The sequence below is a fragment of the Protopterus annectens genome, chromosome 1.part1 (assembly GCF_019279795.1).
Source record: "Protopterus annectens isolate FY-2018-M chromosome 1.part1, PAN1.0, whole genome shotgun sequence".
NCBI lineage: Eukaryota > Metazoa > Chordata > Ceratodontiformes > Protopteridae > Protopterus > Protopterus annectens.
Window position 1 is genome coordinate 1,283,841,440 of NC_056726.1, and position 21,908 is coordinate 1,283,863,347.

Genomic DNA, 21,908 nt, shown 5'->3' on the forward strand with positions numbered 1-21,908 from the left:
TGTGTGTGTGTGTGTGTGTGTGTGTGTGTGTGTGTGTATGTGTGTGTGTTTGTTTGTATTACTTGATACTGCGTTGCAATTGCACATTTACATGCACCACTTCACTTTGGCATTCTTTCCATGATAATGTGTTTTAAAGGATTCAGAAATAAGCAGCACAATGTGTTATAAAAATGAGTATTCATAGCAATGGCATGCAGGGTGGGGTGGATTCAGAGACATGGCAGTGATGTTACACAATGTGACAAAGTTGTGCAGTTGACATTTTATGCTAATATCCATATAATAATGCTAATGAGTCCAACAGTGAATGCAAATGAAGGTAAATAACATGGTTCAGTAATTCAGAAATTAATAAAATAAGTGCATTCAGGCATGGCTGCTATCAAGTTTGCATTCCATGATTTTTCAACGAATAGAGACAGAGACTTCTCTAAAATGCCAGAAATAGCAGCCATTTAGCTGAACAGTATATGCTAGAGCCAATGTGCATGATTGGTGCATCTTCACACTCTACATTACACAAGGACCAGCCCACACCTAACATACCATCAACAAGATCATAGCCGAATGCTATTGTGTTTACAGTGACACCATATGGGAGCTTGTAGAGATGTGCTGCCCTCATATGGAATCCTCTGGCTGCATAAAATATCAATTCCTGTGTGCACTAAGGTTTATGTAGCACTGACTATCCATGCTATTGGACCTTCCAGCAGCCATTAGGAGACATAATGCGTGTACCACAGGCATCTACCTTATCAATACTAGACCAGTTACTTGATATTATGCTGCAGCATGTGGAGGAGCAGTTGCAAATTAAAACAGTGAGCACTCATATGAGCTAATGCTTTTGAGGCTGTAAATAAGAGTGAAAACTTATATAAGCAAATGTTATTTTTAGTGATGATTTTGCCAACAGCCTTTTACATAGCATCATAGTGCAGCGGGTTTAGGGAATTTGCCATTACCCCATTGTTCAGCAATCTTAGAGTTAGTATATATAATTAGCAGGGGGTGTGCAGGGGGGCTTGCTCCCTCTGTAAAAAAAAGCAGTTTTATTTTGTTGTTTTTGATCATTTTAGAATCAGTGTAAAATGATTGTTCTTTCTTATTGCATTCTTATGAACATTTAACATTTGATGAGACATTCAGTGGAGCATATGCAATTACCCATGAAGACTGAGGAGAGAACAATGATATGTGGGTATTCTATAAAGTAGACTTTTCTATTTTAAATATAACTTTAGAATGCGTTATTTGTTTTCAACTTGTAAATGATAAGATTTATAATTAACCAGCATATACTAGATAGGTTTAGTGTTTATGCAAGTTAACACTGTTTGATGTGCACTTCTTCTTATATTGTAATTTTATAGAAGTGAGTAGCAGTTTTAATGTGTGAGTGTTGCTTTAAAAGTTTCCAAGGAGAGGAGGTTTGTGATGATAGGTAAAAAGTATCACCTGTTGGTATTTAAATGCATTTTGCTGTATGGTGCATTTGTAATCTGAAGAAGTTTGCTTTGGAAGCAAACGAAAAGCGCTTCATTATTTTGTATTAAAACGGAACTCAGACTTTTTTCTGCTTGCCGTTCAAGTATTCATTTTGTTCCAGTTTGCCGTGGGCAGTGTACTTGTTTTTAGCAATTGATTGCAGCCAGATTGCTATCAAGGCCTCGCCTGGTCCATATGGACAATTGTAGAACAACTAGAAGGATTTCTATTCTGTCACTTGCTAGGTGATATGCAAAGCACAGGATATTAAATACAGTGTGTACCTCACCCAATAGTTCCCACAATTCCTACAGCTTGCACAGATCTGACCTTTATCAGCAATTCACACTAGATGGCTTCACACAGGGAGATCTTATTGGCAGTGCTGGATATATCCTGGCGCTATGGCTCATGACTCCAGTGCACAACCCATAGAGCATGGTTGAGATGTAATACAGCAACAAACTGTCACAGACCTGCAGTATCATAAAGTGTGTATTTAGATTGTTGAAGAACTGCTTCTGCTGCCTAGATTCCTCTAGAAGCAAGCTGCAGTACACTCCAGAGACTTGCAGCAAGACATTTGTTTTGTAACTTTGTACAACATGGTGGTATACAGACAGCTAGAACAGGGTATTGCCACTAGAGTACCAGACAGATTGACATCAGCGGAGGAGGAAATATGGGTTAAGAAACTGTTGAAGAGACCAGCTGCAGGTGAAAACCATGTGAAGCACAGGTTGTTGTAGCAGACCATGGCACAGGCAAAGAGGCAGCACTGGGAAATCTGCTATGGGCCAGAAAGAAAAAACAAAGATTAAAACTGATGCTTGCAGTACTACACTTAGGCTATTGTGTATAATGCATTGACTGTCCACACTATGCAACAGATATCACCTACTCATATAACAATGTCAGGACAGGGCACAGTCATCATCATCTTCATCATCATCATCATCATCATCATATGCACAAATGAGGAGGGGCATAGTTACAGAAATCAGTAGTGGGCACAGTGGTAATGTGAAAGGGAACATGTCATAAAAACAGGTGAATAAGGTGGCTCGGAATAGTGTGTAATGAGGGGGTAGTGATCCCTGAGGTGAGTTAGGTGTCCAGATGTAGTACTTAATCAGAATGGATTCCAGGGTATGCATATATTGTTGCACTGTGTACATGTTTGTGTAACAGGTATTATGGGCATCCTAATGGGAAATATTTGGACCATGAATGCCACTGGCCATGAGTGTGTTCTCAGTGAAGAAAGGCACTGGCAACAACACCCAATGGCATGACAAAGGTGAGCTAGATTACTGTGATTGCTTGATCATGCCATGTCCCACACTGCAACATAAGCTAGTCATTGTATTAGAAACCCAAAAGACTTGGAGAAATCAGAAAAAAAAGAGCAAAACCCCATAAGCTAGGCCTGCATGTCCATCCATGTCATGCAACAATAGCCATACTACTGGCAGGTGATGAGACAGAGGTAGCAGAATATGACTTTATCTATTTGTTTTGTGGGATGTGCCCATAATGGAGACGAATGAGCTGTGGCCAAGAGAACATGATTGGATCTGGTATGTAGAGGCTAATTGTCCTGTGGCAGCAGTGAGGGAGCCTATGTACATGTCCAGTATGCCACTCTGGGGTGTTACCCTCACATATGTTATCATGCAGGCCACAGAGTACACCTATCACTACTGCGGTTTCTGCCTGTGCCTGCTGAGTAATTCCCATTGTGATACCCATTTTGAACAATGAATGGGAGCCATGGTATCGATGGCCACCAGCCTGCCACTCTTAAGCCCCTGTCCCTGAGGTCTGTGAAAGTGTCACTGCTTCCTTCAGGTGCATGAGCATTAGATAAGGGTAATCCCAGATTTCTGCTGCCAGGCTTGACCTTTCTTTCTACAAGCGCAAGAAAGGCAGGAGTGGGTTCCACAGGCAATATAGTTCTGTCACTGGATGTGGGTGGCATTGTGCCCACCATAATAGTGACACTTTGTCCTCAGTCTGTGTTACTGTAAGGCTGCCATCATCTTCATTGTCCGCTGTGGCACTGATATGATACGTGCCGTGTTCTGTGATGGAGGACTCCATAACTGGAACACCTGCAATAGCAAACAGATAAACACCCAAGTGTAACACTGCTAATATATGAATATTCCACTTTCTTGGGATGTATCAATGATACACATAAAAGGTTTTCAAAGAATATAAACATATATACCTTGTGTGGTATGCCTTCAAGACTGGATCCCAGATGTGCATACAGAGGAGATATAGTTGTGTTGAGCATCACTGAGATCATGGCAAAGGTATGCAACTAAAGTGTGATACTGCCATAAGAAAATATCAACCTGGTGCATACCTAGCAGATACATGGGGTGGCGCATCCAGTTTAACTCCCATGTCCAGGCTTGCACTAAGTATCAGGGTTCTTTCAAATCTTCCCAGGGACAACAGAAACTCCTCCATAGCAGTGAGGGTAGGCTGTGATGATGGTGCCCCACCTATGGTTATCTTCTTCTGTGCAATGGCATAGGCCTAGTTGTGGACATGCTAGATCATACCGGTGACCCTATGTCATACTGCTAGCACAGCTATCTGGAATTTTGTAAATAATTTTATGTCATTTGTAAATATTAATATAGAAGTGTGACAGAGGAGATACTGCCAGCCCAGCTATATGGAATTTTGTAAATAATTGTATGTCATTTTTGAATATTAATATGATTTATATAGAAGCGTGACAGAAGGAGATACTGCCAGCAGAGCTATCTGGAATGTTATAAATAATCATATGTCATTTGTGAATATCAACATGATTCATATCCTTGTCTTACAAATGTATTAGAACTATATGTTATGTGTATATTAAACTACTGGTAAAGAAGTGTATGTTGAACAGGGTTTGTACAGTACTGAGCTTCAAGGATGTGTCCATAGTGTACCCTACTGGAAAAGAACAGAAATCTATATAAACTATATACTTGTGCAAATTATTTATTTATTTTATTTTACATTTGTTGACTGGGATAGTCCGACTGGATACATGTCCATTTTCAGCGGAGGCCCGGGGAGAAAAGCTCCAAGGTCAGCAATTTAGATAAAAAAAAAAATACAGTAACTACAATAGTTAACATATCTAGGCAAGCAGTTAAGTTTAAGATACAATATTTACAGAGGTTACATTCACAGGCAAATTATAGACTGTTCCATGGTTAAAGAAAATCCTGAGAGTAGGTCAACATTAAGTAACATGTCAGCTAGAAATACTGTTATTACCTCATACAGTAAGTTACAGATGCAATATATACAGTGGTTACATACCTAAACACATTTAGAGTTAAACAAAGTAAAGGTCAGGATAGTGTCACAGGTAAGCTAAAAAAATGCTGTTTTTGTCTCATTGTCAGGGAGAGTTAGTTACGTTTGCTGCATTGACATAGCCAGTTTAGTGTCAGATGTTGTTTGAGTCTAGTCTTGAATTGACTCAGGAAGTTGAGCAAAGTAATTTCTGATGGGAGAGAGTTCCAGGATCTGCCTACAAAGTTTGCGAAGAGAGAGTCACCGGTGGAATTATTAGATTTGATAGTCTGGACAAGTAATTTATTAGACGGTTGAAGATGTCGGGGATTGTGATGGGGTGATAATATTTTTAAGAGCAGGAGTGTTATCTGGATTGTAAAGGATTTTATGGGCAGTAATCATGAGGTTATACTGGATCAGGCTGGGTAATTCTAGCCACCCAAGCTGGTTTAGGTGATTACAATGATGAGTCCTATAAGGCAAGCCAGTAGCAAATCTGACAATATGGTTATAGCAGATAGAAAGTTTGTTAAAGACAGATTTGTTTAGATTGGAGAGTATCGGGGATGCATATAGAAGAGTTGAAAGTAGGTGAGAGCGAGCTGTGGCACATCTAGCAGGAGGGGTTAAGAAGATTTTTATCCTGTAAAGTGAGCCTAGTTTTCTATTGATGTTGTTAATGGATTGATTAACATGTAAGTCGAATTTAAGATTAGTATCAATGATAACACCTAACAGTTTTGTAGAGGAGTCTGGGGAGATTATTGTGCCATTGTAGGATTTAATGGTAAAAGTTAATTCAGTAGACCTGTGTGCTGGTGAGAAAAGCAACAGTTTGTTTTTTGGGATTTAGGAGTAGACGCCAACCAGAAAGCCAGTTTTCAATTGTGTTAAAGGTGGTTTGTGTATCTGACCTCAGTTCATTTGGAGATGTGGCCGAGAAAATCAGGGTGGAGTCATCAGCGTATTGGACACAGCTGACTTTAGGGATAGCAGAATAGAGGTCGTTAATGAAGATGGAGAATAGAAGAGGCCCTAATATGGATCCCTGAGGTACACCTAGTGGTTTGGGTAGGAGTTTAGAAAGTTTGTTTTGCCAAAGAACAGCCTGCTGTCTATCACTCAGATAAGACTGGAACCATTGAATGACTGTAGTATCTAGGCAGAAAGTTTTCAGGGTGTGGATTAGTAGTTGATGATCCACCATATCAGATGCCTTGGAGAGATCCAAGAAGAGGGCAGAGGATATGTTATTGTTATTGCGATTATGGTTTATGGTATTGGAGAAGGCTAGAAGGGATGAAGTAGTGCTGTGGTGAGGTCAGAAGCCATGCTGGGAATCTGCCATGAGGTTATTCTGAGTTAGGTGATGCAACAGTTGTCTATGGATACATTTTTCCATCATTTTTGCAAGTGGGGATAGTATTGCTATTGGCCTATAATTGGATAACTCAGTAGAGCTACCTCCTTTGTGAAGTGGGATTACATATGATATTTTCTAAATAGAAGGGATTTTGGCCTCTGCTATTGTTTGATTGATTAGTATCGAGATGGGGTAGGCAATGGCATCAGCTGCTATTTGTAGATACTCAGCATGGCGTTGGCTGGCGGTGAGTGTAGTTGGTTTTAGTTTTTTAATCAGGGTATGGATGACTGAGCTGGCAACTGGTTGAAATTTAAATGTAGGTTGGTTTCTGGGGGTGTTACTTTCATAGGAAAGAAAGAAGAAAGAAGGAGGGTAATTGTCTCGCTAGGGCTTGAATAGTCTCAGTAAAGAAATGGATAAAACTGTTGGAGACTTCCTCAGAAGGTTTATCAATGGTGGCTGCAGGGACTGGGGTGGAAGCTTGTCCAGGATGTAATAGTTTATTTAAACTTGCCCAGAACTTCTGAGGCTTGTTTTGATTTATAACCTGTAGTTTATAGTAATAGCTTTTTTGTCTTGTAAAATGTTTTTTTTAGTGTTGTTCCTTATTCACTTATATTTAATGTGATCTTGGGGGTCTGTAGTAGTTCACCATAATGCCCATGCCTTATTTCTAAGGGTGATATTTAGTTTAGACTCTTTGGATAGCCATGGTGCAGTTCTTGCCTTAGTTCTTGTTGAGCGAATGGATGCATGAGAATCAAGGATTTCTAGGAATTTATTGTTAAAGTATGTGACGGCTTCATCTAAGGAGGGGTGTTTTAGAATTGACCATTTACATGAGTTAAGCTCTTGTTGGAATTTGTATATGTACATGTATATGTTTTAACAGTAGAAACTAGAACATACAGAGTTAACTTGTAAAACTTCAAGAAAATAGTTGAAATTAAATTATTTTATGATTGTGCTATAAAAGTTATTTCTCAGTTTCAGTGCAGTAGCAGACACAATGTCTAGAGCTAGAAGTCTTTTGCATTGTCTTGAAAGAGACGTAATTACTAGGTTTAAGATGCAAAAGTGTTTTATTGTTTTATGACTTCCAGGATCTGTAAACATCTGAGAGATATGTATTTTTCACAGGGATATGTTAAAATGCTTGTACGTTCTGACAATGGGGGTTTAGTTTGAGAATGTAAGTCAGGTGACAAAAAGTGATATAATCCAAGCTAACCCAGCAGTAATATTTGATAATAATTTAAGAACTCTCTCAGAGAGAGACTGTGCATTTTGTATTTCATCTTTGACCTAACAAGAATTTGTATATGTACATGTATATGTATATGTTTTAACAGTAGAAACTATAACATACAGAATACTCATTACCACCTTCTGCACTTGCCTTGCTATAAGTAAGTTATTAGGGCATAGTAACTCTTTTAGATTCAGATAGGACTATGGTAAAGTATAGCTTAGATGTTTTCTTTATTTGAGGCTGTCATGCAGTGTTGTTTTAAATATTTCCTGTGATTTTTAACTCTGCTGTAACTGATTACTTGCTGAATATTGTCTTGTTCTTTTATTATTTATTATTAAATATATTTAAACTTATCTTTGTAGCTGACATCTGCGAGACATATTTAAGCTCTGAGGGTACTTGCATATGTATTTGGTGACACTGTACAGGCCACACCTAAATAGCCTTGCATTTGTTCAGACTACCATTTGGATTAATAGTAACATTACACAGTAAGATTGGATAGACTTTGTTAAGGGCCTTAAAGTACCTGATAAGGCATTCTGGTGGCAGTGGTAACTACCTTATAGTCTGGTCAGAAGGGGACATAGCTATTAAACCTCTGCCAGACTTTCCCAGGTGTGTGTGTGTGTGTGTGTGTGTGTGTGTGTGTGTAAATCAAATCTCAAAGTGTGTGTGTTAGCTACTTGGGCAGGGACACGAAGCACTGGATGGACAGGGACAGTGTTGGAGAATTTGGCTTGAAACCCTGAATAAGAACTCAACTCTATAGCTGTGCCAGTGGGGAGTCTTATTGGGGGTCTGGCGAAAGAGGGAGAATCCAGCCCCAGACTGACTGTGATCTCTGTGTGCTCTTAAGGGAAATTGCACTTTACTGTGTGTGTACTTGTCATCCTCCCAGTGTGTATGTTCCCACTGTTGCCAGTGGTGAGGATTGTGGCTCCTTGATTACAAGGCCAGTGTTGGGGTGCCATGCTCTGCTGTGGAACTAATTGGCTGCCCTGTTGTGGCCACTGACTTCATTATTATCCACCACCATCTCATGCCACATGCATTCCCAGAAGGTCCAGTCACTGTTTCATGTAACTCAGTTTCCACTATCCATAATCAATGAGGGCCTGCAGTAGCACATCTGTTTCAGGAGAGCTTCTAGAGGTTCTTTTGCCCTTAAGGCACTACATATATATATATAAGTGAGAAATCATAAAATGTGTATCTGTACTGGTCAAGCAGCCATGTGGCAGTTGTACCAGCATAAGGTGCCACATCTTCCAAACGCCAGTACCTCATTACAATTCCCCATAACAGTCCAGTAAAGCAGCAAGGGATGGACTGTGTTGTGACATGCATCCTGTCAGAAGCCTACACTTACCTATGCCCAAGGAAGCAGAGACATGTGTTCCACATATTCATCCCTGCCCTTTATAAATTATATAGTGAGTCTTCCCCACCCCACCCTGTCCACTATGTTTGATATGTGACCCACAGTTGTAAACTTTATGCAGTGCATCACAATTCTTTTGTGTGAGCCTCCTACTAGGGTGACATAGTCCACCTCACACAGATCTACAACTGTATCTTTGGTGGGTTGCTGCTTGCAAGCCTTCTTAAATTTCCAAAACCCTGTCTGCAGGTTGCTGTAGAGCAACCCTCTAAAATAAAATAATAGAGTATTACAATTCTCCCATTAATTTCCTCATCTTCAATGGCCTGTTTACCCAGAAAGTGTTCCACAACTCTTTATTTTGTAGACCAATGTACTTATTTACTGCAGAGATCTATCACAACACTCCCTGTGCTCCGCCGCTTGTCATTAGATAGTTGTGGATCAACACTTCAGTACAAAATATTCTTAACAGTTGTGTAGTCTCTCTGTCCACATGCTACTGGCCTAATAGATGTAGATGAGTTCTTTCCACTATATACTAATATAAATATCTTCACTGTGATTCTGTTGCTATTACAGGAAAGATTTGATGGGCTGATGAGCACCACAGTGGTAGCGACTGCTTATATCTCACAGTTTCTGAGCCCATAGTATGGCAATTACATAAATACAACAATTTAAGGAAACAAGTCTCTGAATCTCACTTTTAATGTAATGCATATCTGACCCAGACTGTACAGTGAGGGTCGTGGCTACCTGTATACATGTAGTGAAGATTGCAAAGTGGTCTACACTTGCATAGGCAGGTCTGTGAGTTCCACAAAGCTGTAGTCTTCTTAATCCATCTTGTGGCCTTTATGGTTACTATGCTATGACCTTCTTGCTTTCCCCAGTAGCATCAGGGTTGTTAACACTTATGGTCCCATTTGGCTGTGTTGAATTGCCATGCCTCCGCATGTTTTGACATAGATCTGCCACCATTTTACCTGAGAAGTTGTCATGACCTCTGAAAAGTCTGAGTCTAGATAGACGTCACCTTGGTAGACGACACCTGCAGCAACTGGAAAGACCCCAAAAGTACCTCACCAAGAGGATCAAAGGGCTCAAACAGATGCCATATGCTGCCCGGTTAAAGAAACTCCAGCTCTACTCAGTGGCATACCGCCTGTTCAGAGGCGATCTGTGCCTGACGTATAAAGCCATGTCCAACCCGGAATTAATGGACATGCTGCACCTCAGAAAATCCAAATCCCATCGAGCTACGCGCTCGAGAGACTTGAACCTCAGCACTGAAATAAATAGGACATGCTGGAGGGACAGATTCATAACCCAGAGGCTCCCTTCACTCTGGAATAAAATCCCATTCCAGGTTAGGCAGAGTCCCTCATTGACTCTCTTCAAGAGGAATCTTGATGAGTGGATGGGAGATCGTAGGTTTACCCCGGGTATCACTTCTGTGTCACTGTTAGACAGAGGCACAGTATACTAACCTCGAAAAAGGGCATAGCAAAATAAATTTAAAATGGGTGGCGAAAGCCAAACACATTCTGGCTAGGCTTATAAATGCCCTAGGGCAGATAGCCTAGTATGAACCTATGAACCTATGGTGCAGGAAAGAAACTATAATATTTCTCTATCTTCTGCATCAGGACCACCAGAAGCACATGCTGAGGGAGTTTTGTGAATGGCTCCCATTACTAGTGTTGGATGCCTGACACTACCTATGTTCTCATTGATACAGCACCCTAAAGAGGCACCATAATGGTGTTCACAGACAGTGGAAAGAGGAGGCTAGAAAGAGGGAGCCAGAGTTATATAAGTATTATACAAGTGGGGATTGCTTATACATACATAGGCTGTCTGGTTCAGGTATATACAGTTCCTGTGGTTCCTGAACAAGTTTCTTTTTCTCTTTTGTTTTTGTTTGTATTTTAGCACCTGGTGAAACAGAGAAAATCCAACTGATTTGCCAGAAGCAGCAGTCAACACTGTCCAGGCTTTATGGTACATATATGGCACTGATCTTCTTGCTTTATATCTGTTAGGTAACTGCTTCATTGTACATGTTTGCATTGTTTGTAATTATTTTGACCATTGATTATGGTTTTGTTTTGTTTCATATCAGGTTGAATGGTTTTACCGCCCTTCCTATTGCTAGGAATTCCCACCAGTGGCATAGTAATGTACGCTAGGCTGGCAGTGGGTGTTCCACCACCATCCAAGGTGTCATTGAATAAATTGGGCATGATTGGTAGGCACCATTAAGTGCTGTATCCATGGCAGAACCCCCTGCTAGTAATAAACAATGTCTTGGTCAGTCTGCCATGCCTAACTCTTACACTGTCCACTCCAGCACCCCTGCCTGCGTCAGTTAAATCTTGCATACTGTGGGCATGCATCTAACAAGTTATCAGGTAACACTTCTTGGTGGCTGCCTTATCTCATGTTATGTTATTAGCACCACCTTATGGTGGTTCCATGTTCATTCATTTTGGACCTGTGACAGTGTACATATGGACTGGTCTCTGTTTGGAAGACTGTGTTTCCTTGGGATGGGCAATTCATGCACATGGAGTTATTCAGCCCAGCTTTGCTGTCCATTGCAATCACATTCTTTTGGACTCATGCACTTTTCACATTACCTACACATGTGGGACTGGTTAGGCATATTTAATTTTGCCACTTGTGGCACATATACTCCTACATTACCTTTGTTTTAGGCCTCTGTATTGTTTTTGGTTTGCCATTGCATACTTAACAACATTATATTCCTATTAGACTGCACTGCTGCTCGGTGTATCACATATCATTGATAACTACTTTTGCATTTCTTTCTGTACTGGCGTCCTCTTCTTTTTTATTTGTCTTTTACTTTTTTATTTCTCTCTATAGATACTCATATTTTATACAGTGGTAGCTGCTGCAGTGGATGAGGTTTGACAGCATCTACCCACCATAATCCTGCCTCGCCATCACCTGCTGGGCCAGCCTTTCTGCAGGGGTAATGTAGGTCTTCCACCAGAGCATGACCCATTGATCTCCTTTGCGCCCTCTGTTAGTCTGTCTGTCTGTAGTGGGGGTGTAGGCTAATGATCAAGGTATTACCACTGGGTTCAGTATGTCACCCAACAGAAGGTGGATGCCTTGGTGAGAGTGTTTGTGGATTCCTGGCTGGGCACCTACATTGGCAGCCTGGAACATATTCTGGTGTGACTGGTCACCTCTCAGTTACATGGCCCTGACCAGTGAAATGGAAGTGGCTAGGACCAGCCCTAGCCATGTGGGTAGTCATGGAGGTAATTGACTTCAGGCTGGGTGTTGCAGTCAGTTTTCACCCTACCCTATCCCCCAACCTTATGTTCCCATTTCTTGTGTGATAATTCCCTCCCAGTTTTTGTCTAGTCCTCGTTATCATGAGTTGTCCCCCTTCTGTCCCTCTGTGTGCCTCCTTTGTGTCCCCCTCCTTATTTTTGTCAGCACCTCTTCTTTTCTTCAATATTTTTTCTTTTCAGTCTTTGTCTGTCTTTTGTATCTGTTTGTCTTTCCTTAGTTGTATCCGTGTACCATCTTTCCTACCCAAACTTTTGCCCTGCTACTGTCACTCTACCCTTCTTAAAACTAAAACATGGGCACCTGACCCCCCCAAACAAAACTTACTTTCCCACCTCCATACCACTCTTTCTCTTCTTGATCCTTCTGTCTGTTCCTCTGCTTGCACTCCTCCATTTCTATCTGCCCTATACACCTATTATTTTCCCATTAATAGTATAAAAAATAGTAGGAAATTTGCAGTTTAGCCATTAGCTGGACTATCAGCTATGCATTCAGAGACACATCATCATGCGTGTGACCACATATCATTATGAGAATGCTACATGCACACTACTGGGCTGATGGGGTCATGTGAAACTGTGATGCTTCCTGTGTTTTTGACAGTGAATTGCCTTCTTATTCTGACCTTGACACACAGTGTCATGTGTCATTTCTACTGCTTAGTTAATCATTGCTCTTTTTTGTTTGAACTTTATGTAACTACATAAGTGATTTTTTTGAATCCTGCCCATTATCTTGTTAAAAACACAGTAAAGCATATTAAATAAATTATATAGATGGTACAGCTGAAAGCTGCATGACATCCTGTTACAAAGTATTCATTAGAAGAAAAGGAACAACGCCATGCAAGTCTGTTATGTCAGATGTACTGTTCACTCATCACAAAATACAGTGTCTAGCCAAGACAGCCAGTCTTATTTCTCAGTTAGCTGCAATGCTATATAAATAGTTTACTAACATCCATTCCTTCATAGCATTCTCTGAACTTTCTTACCTGATAAAACAGTGAGAACTGCTGCAAAAGCACTGATCTTCAGTCCACCCATTGCATTGGTAAAGCAGAGTAATTCCAGGGACATCAGCAGCAAGCCTAAGCTAAGAAGGATGATATACAGGAACTCCGCTACGATGGACATCCATAGAACAGCTGGAGAAAAACAACGCTGTATATGTTTAGAATATCACAGGACAGGTGAGGGGTGCTCTGATATTTCACTAGTCTGTATGCATTCCAACAAGGTATACATGCATTCATATATATGGGGTACACAGCAGTTGTGATTAAAGAACATGTGATCTATCTGGTTAAATCCCCAACATATACACATTCTAACATGTAGATCTGCTTGGATATTTTAAGTTAAACCCACAATATGTCTTATGGACACGAGAAAACATGGGAAGTGCAGCACCTTGCAAATTGAGTGAATGCTCATGTAATTATATTTAGATTTCATTGTGTAATAAAAGATGTGGAGTAACTCAGGTAAAGAGCATATAGCTTTGACAACATGTACCCCAAATGTATATCTTTGCTTGAAATGCTCATCCTAGCCCCTGATTCTTCATTTTCTGGTATAACCCTAGTTTAGGACATTGCATTGCTTTTTTAAACACCTTTATTAACTTCACATATTACACAGTGACATGGGTACACATGTAGGTATAAAAGAGAAAACAAATAATTACAAAGATTGTTTTTTTTTTCTTATTCAGTGATTATACGTATATAAATTATTTCTTAGTAACTCTTTCTCAGTTTAACTTTGGCTAGATTACTCAAGTCCTGCCTTCCCTGAAATTTCACTCCTCCTTCTGAACATTATTCAGCATGTGTTCTCCCTCATATTCCAGTTATTTCTTTGTAGTTTGCTACTTCTCTTTTTAAAGATCTCACCTCCAATTATTGTTATTTCCTTTGCAGCATTCAGTAATTCTGTTAGTGACTGGTTTAGTTTTTGATTTCCATGTTGTAGTTATTGCTTTTTGGCAGGCAACAACATTAAACTTAGCTGGGCTCTGTGCCCGGCCTATTCAGTTTGTATAACCCAGCTCAAAAGAATCATTCCTTAGTTACAAAAAGAACCATGTAGGAATTTTTTTTAAATCTTCCAACCCATTGCATTCCTAGAAACCCCTCTTTTTCCCATCATGGAGTATAAAAATACCTATGAAAACACACTTCCACACAAACAACCTAAACCTTCTAAACTTTGCTGCATTCTTGGGAGTGGTAAAAATATATTCTCAAATTTTCTTTTTATATTGCCCTTCCATTCTCATTTCCCAGTGTTTTCTAACCTCTTTTGATTGATTTTTACAGTTCTCATGTATTATTTTACATACCCTGCTAATTATTTCTTTTTAAACTGCAGCTCCTAGAAACCAAAAAGGAGAAACTCGAGGACAAATGATTGGAAAACCAGCAAACCACTTTAGACCACTGAAAAAAACAGTTAAGTGGTTCCGTCTTAGCAACAAGACTTCATCAGAACTGCCATATTACCAAAAAACACCATTTAAATACACATTTCCAAACAGTCATGTGACACAACCTGTCAATAAAAATTGCCAATTACTTAAGTCTAAAAATAACTAATCACTTTGAAAATAAAAATCATTACTAAAATGTATCATTAAAAAATCTCATATATGTTCTGATATAAGTATATATGTATGTAGAAAAATACAAAAAAAAATACAAAAACATATATTATGGCTTAAACAAAAAATATATATGAACAGATATATGTATAAACATAGAAGAACTCAGCCTTCTAAACATTTTAGTTTTAAAAGTGGCGTAATATAACAAGCATCGAGACCAGGAGTACTCATAGCATTTAACCTCAAAATCCAAGTTAATTCCCTTCTAGATAAATGTTCTTTTCATATAAGTCCTCTTGGGTCTCTAATAATATGATCTAATACAACAAAATAGCATTTATGATCAGGAGCGTGTACAATATGCCTATAAAGTGCATGGGATGTTTTAGCTATCATAACATCATAGATCAACTGCAGCTCCTATTCTAGACTCCATTATAAACTCTGCAAGGGATGATTTTTCATTGAGCACTCCCTTTCTGTTTGTCTATAATCTTGTTATAAATCCCAGTTGTGAAGGCAACCTCCATCTGAAGTCCAAACTTCTGCTTGACCTCCTCCTACTCTGTTACTTTTCCTTCCCTACTTTTGCTCCCAGTACCTTGGTTGCTTTGCTACATTTCTCCAAATAATTTATAGCTCCCTCTTACCTATTTTCTATACCTCTACTTGCGGTCATCTCTATTGGTACAATTTCCTGTCTCTATTCCTGCATTGTCTTAGCTCTCAAAACACCTTCTGCTACTTTGTAACATCTCCATGATAATTCTTTCCATGTTTCATATAAGACTAGTAAGACTTACGGGTCTGTAATTTCCAGGATCTGTAGATGGCCCATCTTTGTGCAAAGGGATGACAGTTGCCTTTCTCCGCTCATGAGACATGAAGCCTGTTTGGAGGCCACAGTTAAATATTAATTCCAGAAGCCCTGATAGGTCATGTTTCATGCAATTTAGAAGGCATGCTGGGATATTGTCTGGGCCCACTAATGCAGTGTTCTTGGTTTGAGAGAGAACATTAAGGACCTGTTCCCTAGTGATAGTAGCGGGTGTTATATTTTATGATATATCAGAACTCTCCAAAATTCACCCAATTTCAAACTAGCCCTAAATGACTACTTACTCAACTCCTGGACCTGCCCCTGTAAAGACCCTCCTTGAATCATCATCCCCTTATTTTGCCCTTTCCCCAATATTTCTCCCTTCCTTGTACTCCCCGCTATATGTAAACATAGCTTACTTACTAGCACTCCTCTTTCCTTTCTTCCTATGTCTTACTTTACAACTACATAATTTTACATGTTATTTTAAGATTACTAAATGTACATTTATAATGAATGTTAAAATGCATATATGATTTCTAATTTCAGGTTTACTGCTTTTATCTGTACTCCTCCTTTGCTACTAATTGTTTTCTGTGTTGTATGGAGCTTTTCTCCTCGGGTCTCTGCTGAAAAAGTGCATCCGCCAAGCCAGACTAATCCTGTTAACAAATGGCAATAAATAATAAATAAATAAATAGTTTCCTCTCCAGGAAACTCCAGGTTACAACAGTTTTCTCCAGGTTAGTGGCGCATGATACCTCTGGGATCATCCATGTGCAACTAACATCGAGCAAATCTGCAATGCAAATTGTGGCCTGCTACAGATCACCCTCCATGACCCAGGACCACCACTCCACCTTTCCGGAGACACTGGAAAACATGAAGGTCCTACCAAACACCCTGATATTGGGCAATTTCAATTACCCTACCATTCACTGGGAAAACTACACGAGTACAAATTACCAGGCCCAGCGCTTCCTGGAATTCATCAACTCAAACGCCCTGGATCAGCTGGTAAACTCCCCTACCAGAGGTGAAAACATATTGGACCTGGTCATCACCAACATGGGCGACAGGTGTTCCACACTGGAGATCAACCTGTCACTGGTTAGATCAGACCATAAACTAATCACTCTGGATGTCCACACCCCACCACCACCATCAACTAAGGAAACCACAGTAAAAGACTTTTCTAAAGCAAACTTCACCTTACTTAAGACAGCGGTGGTAAGTTTTACAGCCCCCATGCTAAAGGATAACACTGCCCAAGATGCAGAAACCTTTACAAATGCACTCTATGAGCACCTACAAGGATGCATGGATCGTGCCATTCCTAGCAAAACCAAGACTCACTCCTCTAAGAGAAGGAAACCAGTTTGGTGGACCCCTGCAGTAAACAAGCTATACAATAGAAGGAGGAAACTAGTTCAGAAAAAAAGCAAATCCCAAGAAGGAAAGACATCCCTGATCAGTATCAGTAAGAAACTGAGGTCCCTCATGAAATCATCCAAGGCTAACTTCGAAAGAAAAATAGCCAAGGATTCAAAACATAACCACAAAGCCTTCTTTAGCTTAGCAAAATAGCACAAAATATACTGAACCTACTGATATTGCCAATATCCTGGCAGATAGATTCAGTGCAAACTTCACCCCCCTCTCACCTCCAAAAGGGCCCACAACAATACCGGAAAAGTGTAGTGTCCCAAAAATCACAGGCGCACAGGTGAAAACAGCCCTTTCAAAAGCCAAAAACACAGCGTCAATGGAACCAGATGGTGTCCCAAGCTGCATCTTGCACGAACTACAGAGCGAACTAACCCCCCCACCTAAACATGCTGTTCAACCTCAGCCTCTCCACAGGCTACCTGCCCATAGAATGGCACACAGCAACGGTTATTCCTCTCCACAAAGGAGGGGCCACAACTGACCCTGGTAACTATCGCCCCATAAGCCTGACTAGCCTGGTCTGCAAGGTTATGGAGAGCATCATCATGGAACTCATTAACAAAGACATTGGGAACCTCCAAACACTTGACCTGACCCAGTTCGGCTTTGTTAAGGGCAGATCATGCCTACTAAACCTGGTTGACTTCTTTGAGACAGTCACCAAGGCCATAGACTAGGGAAAGGTGGTTCACACAGCCTACCTTGACCTCGCCAAGGCGTTCGACACCATTCCCCACTCAGGTATTACAGAAAAACTCACCAGCCTGAACATAAACCCCTACATCACGAGATGGGTTGCCAACTGGCTTACAGACAGAACTCACACGGTAAGAATAGCAGGCTCCAGGTCCGACTCTAAACCAGTCACAAGTGGTGTCCCACAAGGCTCGGTCCTGGGAACCCTACTGTTTGGCATATACTTCTCAGAAGTACAGGCAAACACAGGAGGACTATGGCTAACCAAGTTCGCCGATGACTGCAAACTGGGAGCCATAATTGACTGTCCGGCTGACATGGACATCCTCCAAAAGGGCCTTACCGAGACGGACACCTGGTGTCAAAGTCATGGCCTCAAGCTAAATGCCAAAAAATGCATAGTCATCCTGTTTGGAAAAAACAAAACACACATGAATTACCACATAGGTGGTAGCCCCCTTAATACAGAAGAGGTAATAAGAGATCTGGGGACCCAGGTAGATAGTAATCTCTCCTTTGACAATCATATTGCCAAAGTAGTTAGGAAATCCTTCTATGTGGCCCATCTAATTACTAAAGGTTCACATCTAGAAATAAAGAGGTTATAGTGCTCCTCTACCCATCACTCATTAGACCCATCATAGAGTACAATACCCTATTTGGGATGTACCTCACAAGACACTTCCAACAGCTGGAAAGACCACAAAAGTACCTCACCAAGAGGATTACTGGTCTCAAACATATGTCCTATGCAGCCCGACTGAAAAAACTCTGGCTGTACTATCGCTTACACAGAGGTGATCTCTGCCTGACTTAAGCCATGTCCAACTCAGAATTGATGGACATGCTCCACCTAAAGAAATTCAAGTCACTGCAAGCCACGCACTCTAGTGAGCTAAACCTCGCCAAAACAATAAATAGAACATGCTGGAGGGATAGATTAATGTCACAGAGACTCCCCATGCTTTGGAACAAAATTCCAAATTACATCAGGCAGGGCCCCTCACTAACACTCTTCAAGAGAAACCTTGACGAGTGGATGGGTAACACACCCCTGGGATCACTTCATTGGCTCTGCTTGACAGAGGATCAGTTAATTAATCAATGGGGTGGCGAAAGCCGACACACTCTGGCTAGGCTTATAAATGCCCTCGGGCAGATTGCCTAGTACCTACCTATGAACCTAAATAAATATTCCCTGACGTAAAGTTGAGGGGGGGCAGAGAGGGTTAAAGTTGGAGCTGAATTTATCAGCCAGGAGGTTTACTTTATCTTCTGGCTCAGTATAGGTGGCTCCATTTGCAATGTGCCCTGCACACAATTGTGTATTGCCTTTGAGGTTGTGGACATAGCTGAAGAATGCCTTGTGGTTGTCCTTGGCCTGGGAGGCCAAACTTACCTCAAATTTAGCTTTGGTAGACTTTATTTGTCCTTTGCGTTTTTTGTTTAGTTTGATGAGAGTGCTTTTATATTCTGGGTGTTGTACCTTCTAATTTTTTCCATGATTTTCTTTCTCCTGTTATACAGTCTATTGATTTTGTGATTCCATCAGGGTGGCTTGTTTTTTGAATTAGTTCTGTACTTCTTTCTGGTGGGTATAGCTGCCTCTGTGCAGCTATTAACATGCTTGTGCAGGGTGTTTGTGAACAGTTCTGCATAGGCAGCAGTGTTCTCAGGGTTTATGGGGGCTTGAAATGTTGCCAGGTTCTCACTTAATAACAGGAGGTTAACCTTAGAATAGTTTTGGAATATTCCAAGTTTAGCTGAGGGTCCATGTTTTATTTTTACTTCAGAGAAGACCATTTTGTGGTCTGACCTTATCAGGGAAGGCAGTACAGTAGGAGTTGTGCAGCACTATCCCATATTAGTGAGGACAAGATCCAGTATGGTTGTACCACTGGTTGATGTATTATCTATCTGGTCCAGGGCGTTTGTGTTTACAAAATCCAGGAATCTCTGTGCCTGTACATTTGGTGTCATATAGGATTCCCAGTTAATAGTGGGGTAATTAAAGTCACCTATGAATATGGTATTGGGGTGGATGGTTAGTGTTTCTAATAAGTTTAAATACATGGTATGGCTTTCCTGGGTCATAGAGGGGGACCTATAGCTTGCAAGAAAGTGGTATTGGATTTTGCCTACGGTGACAGGAACATGGAGCATTTCCAAGTGCATTGATCTGCTTGATCAGCCTTGAAGTATATTTATTTTTGATGTAAATAGAGACACCTCCACCTTTAGTCCCTGCCTGTGAAGTAGCTGACCTAAATGTGTGGAAGACATTATAACCTTGCACTGTTGGTGTGCTCTCTGTGGCTTTAAATCATGTCTCAGTGACTGCACAGATGTCAGCATTCTGTAGGTTAAAGAGAGCTTAGGGGGAGTGTAGTTTTTTTTGTTTAGACTCCTAGCATCGAGCAGTAATACCTTTAGAGTTTCATGGTTTTGATTTGCTATGTCGGAAGAACTTTCAATTTGGCTTTGCCTAAAAAAGGCACTATGGGGGAGACAATGTTTAAGCTAATATTCAAAAGCCTAGGGGGAGAGGTGCAGACTATCCCTGGCAAAGCAGCATGGTCTGTTGACCATCTCCTTCCATGCTGACAAATATTGCACCCCCTTAGAATGACACCAGAAACTAAGCCAATTATTTAAGTCAATCATCTTTTGTTCGTATTCTGGCAGCATCCTTGGAGAAGATAGAAAGCTGCTCAGTGCTAGACTCATACCAGCCTGAGACATATATTCCAAGAGCTCCATGATGTCTCTCTTCATATAGTCTAGCGACGTAAGTCTCAGATCGTTTACTCCCACATGGACTATGACTGAGTGAAATTGGTAATGGTGGCCCAATGACCTGAGTGCGTGCATAATGTGGTGGATCCTAGCCCCTGATAAGCAACTGACCATGACTTTATTCTTACTCAAACTGGTAAGAGGGACATCATTTTGTCTCATGATGGAGTCTCCCATGATTAGAATGCTGGATTGTGTGGTGTCTTGCCTTATGGGGTTAGAATTAGAGGCTCCCTGAAATGTAGCTCTATGTGTTGATGTAGGTGTTGTTTTGAAAGAGTGCATTTGGATTTGCTGAGGGTATTTGTTATGCGTACCTCATCTAGGAGGTCTTTGTGGTTTACATTTAATTGCCTCAGCATATGTGGGTCAATATGTCTGCTTTGAATTGTGCATGATGGGTACAGCATGTGTACTACTGACAACCTTATTGACATTAGGGGGAATTTTATGTGAGAGCTTTGCCTCCAGTGACATTGTGTAAATACATCTCTCACATGCCATTTCAGTTTGTTTGAGAATTAACTGGTTGTCAGTAAACATGAGGTAATTTCTACATTGCCTCAGGATTCCCATATCCATCAAGCTGGTAATGGAGACAGTAGGAAATTTCATATCCACATCAACAGACCCTTTTTTATTGATTAGACAGCGGGAGTGAGAATATCAATCAATCACTGTCAGAAGTATCCAGTTTGCAACTATGGGGACAGTGCTTTTCACTACAAACTAGTTATTCTATGTGCAGCCAGGTATTGGAGAAATTTCAGTTGTGCTTTTACAGGAAAAATTTCACTCAGTGTGTCTTGAGTCTGTACAGAGCAATGCCAACCACTTGAGGGGAAACTAGTACGTAGACCTTGAAAATTTAAGGATGAAGTATTTAGGCAGATATTCTGAAGTTAGAAACAAATCAAACAGTACTTACTGAAAAAAGAATTAGCTTGTCAAGAATGATGAAAAGATGGGAGTCGCATGAATGGCTACTGCCTGGCTTCTACTAGTACTGGTCTCACCACAGCTTCATTCTGTTGGGATACAATACTCCTTTACTTCTTCTCTCACCAGAAGCAAAATGTTAGCATCAATCCCAAGAAGAGAAACAGGCCGCAACCTGTTTGATGATCCACAGTCTTTGTCCAGATGAGGCATGGGTCAGTAGGGTTGCAGTCTTTTCCTGGAGAATGCCTTGAATAGCAAGCAGCCTAATCAGGAACGTTGAGCACAGACACTCACTCCCCAACCAGAAACAGTCAGAAATCAATGGACTCTACTCCTTGTCTCACCAGGAGCATAATATAAGCACATATTCCTACCTGGATTGATCATAGGGCATTTATTACAAAGGAACACAATTGATTGTACCAGTCTCACAAATTAAACATTACCA

General features: G+C 40.6%; 1 protein-coding gene across 1 annotated transcript in view; it reads right to left on the reverse strand.

The window, feature by feature from the left end:
• Positions 1 to 21,908, reverse strand: part of LOC122810003 (germ cell-specific gene 1-like protein) — a 236,366-nt gene that overhangs the window by 80,900 nt on the left and 133,558 nt on the right. Inside the window, exon 3 of the mRNA XM_044081552.1 lies at positions 13,145 to 13,297. Coding sequence (XP_043937487.1) covers positions 13,145 to 13,297 — 153 coding nt within the window. The remainder of the gene's footprint in view (positions 1 to 13,144; positions 13,298 to 21,908) is intronic.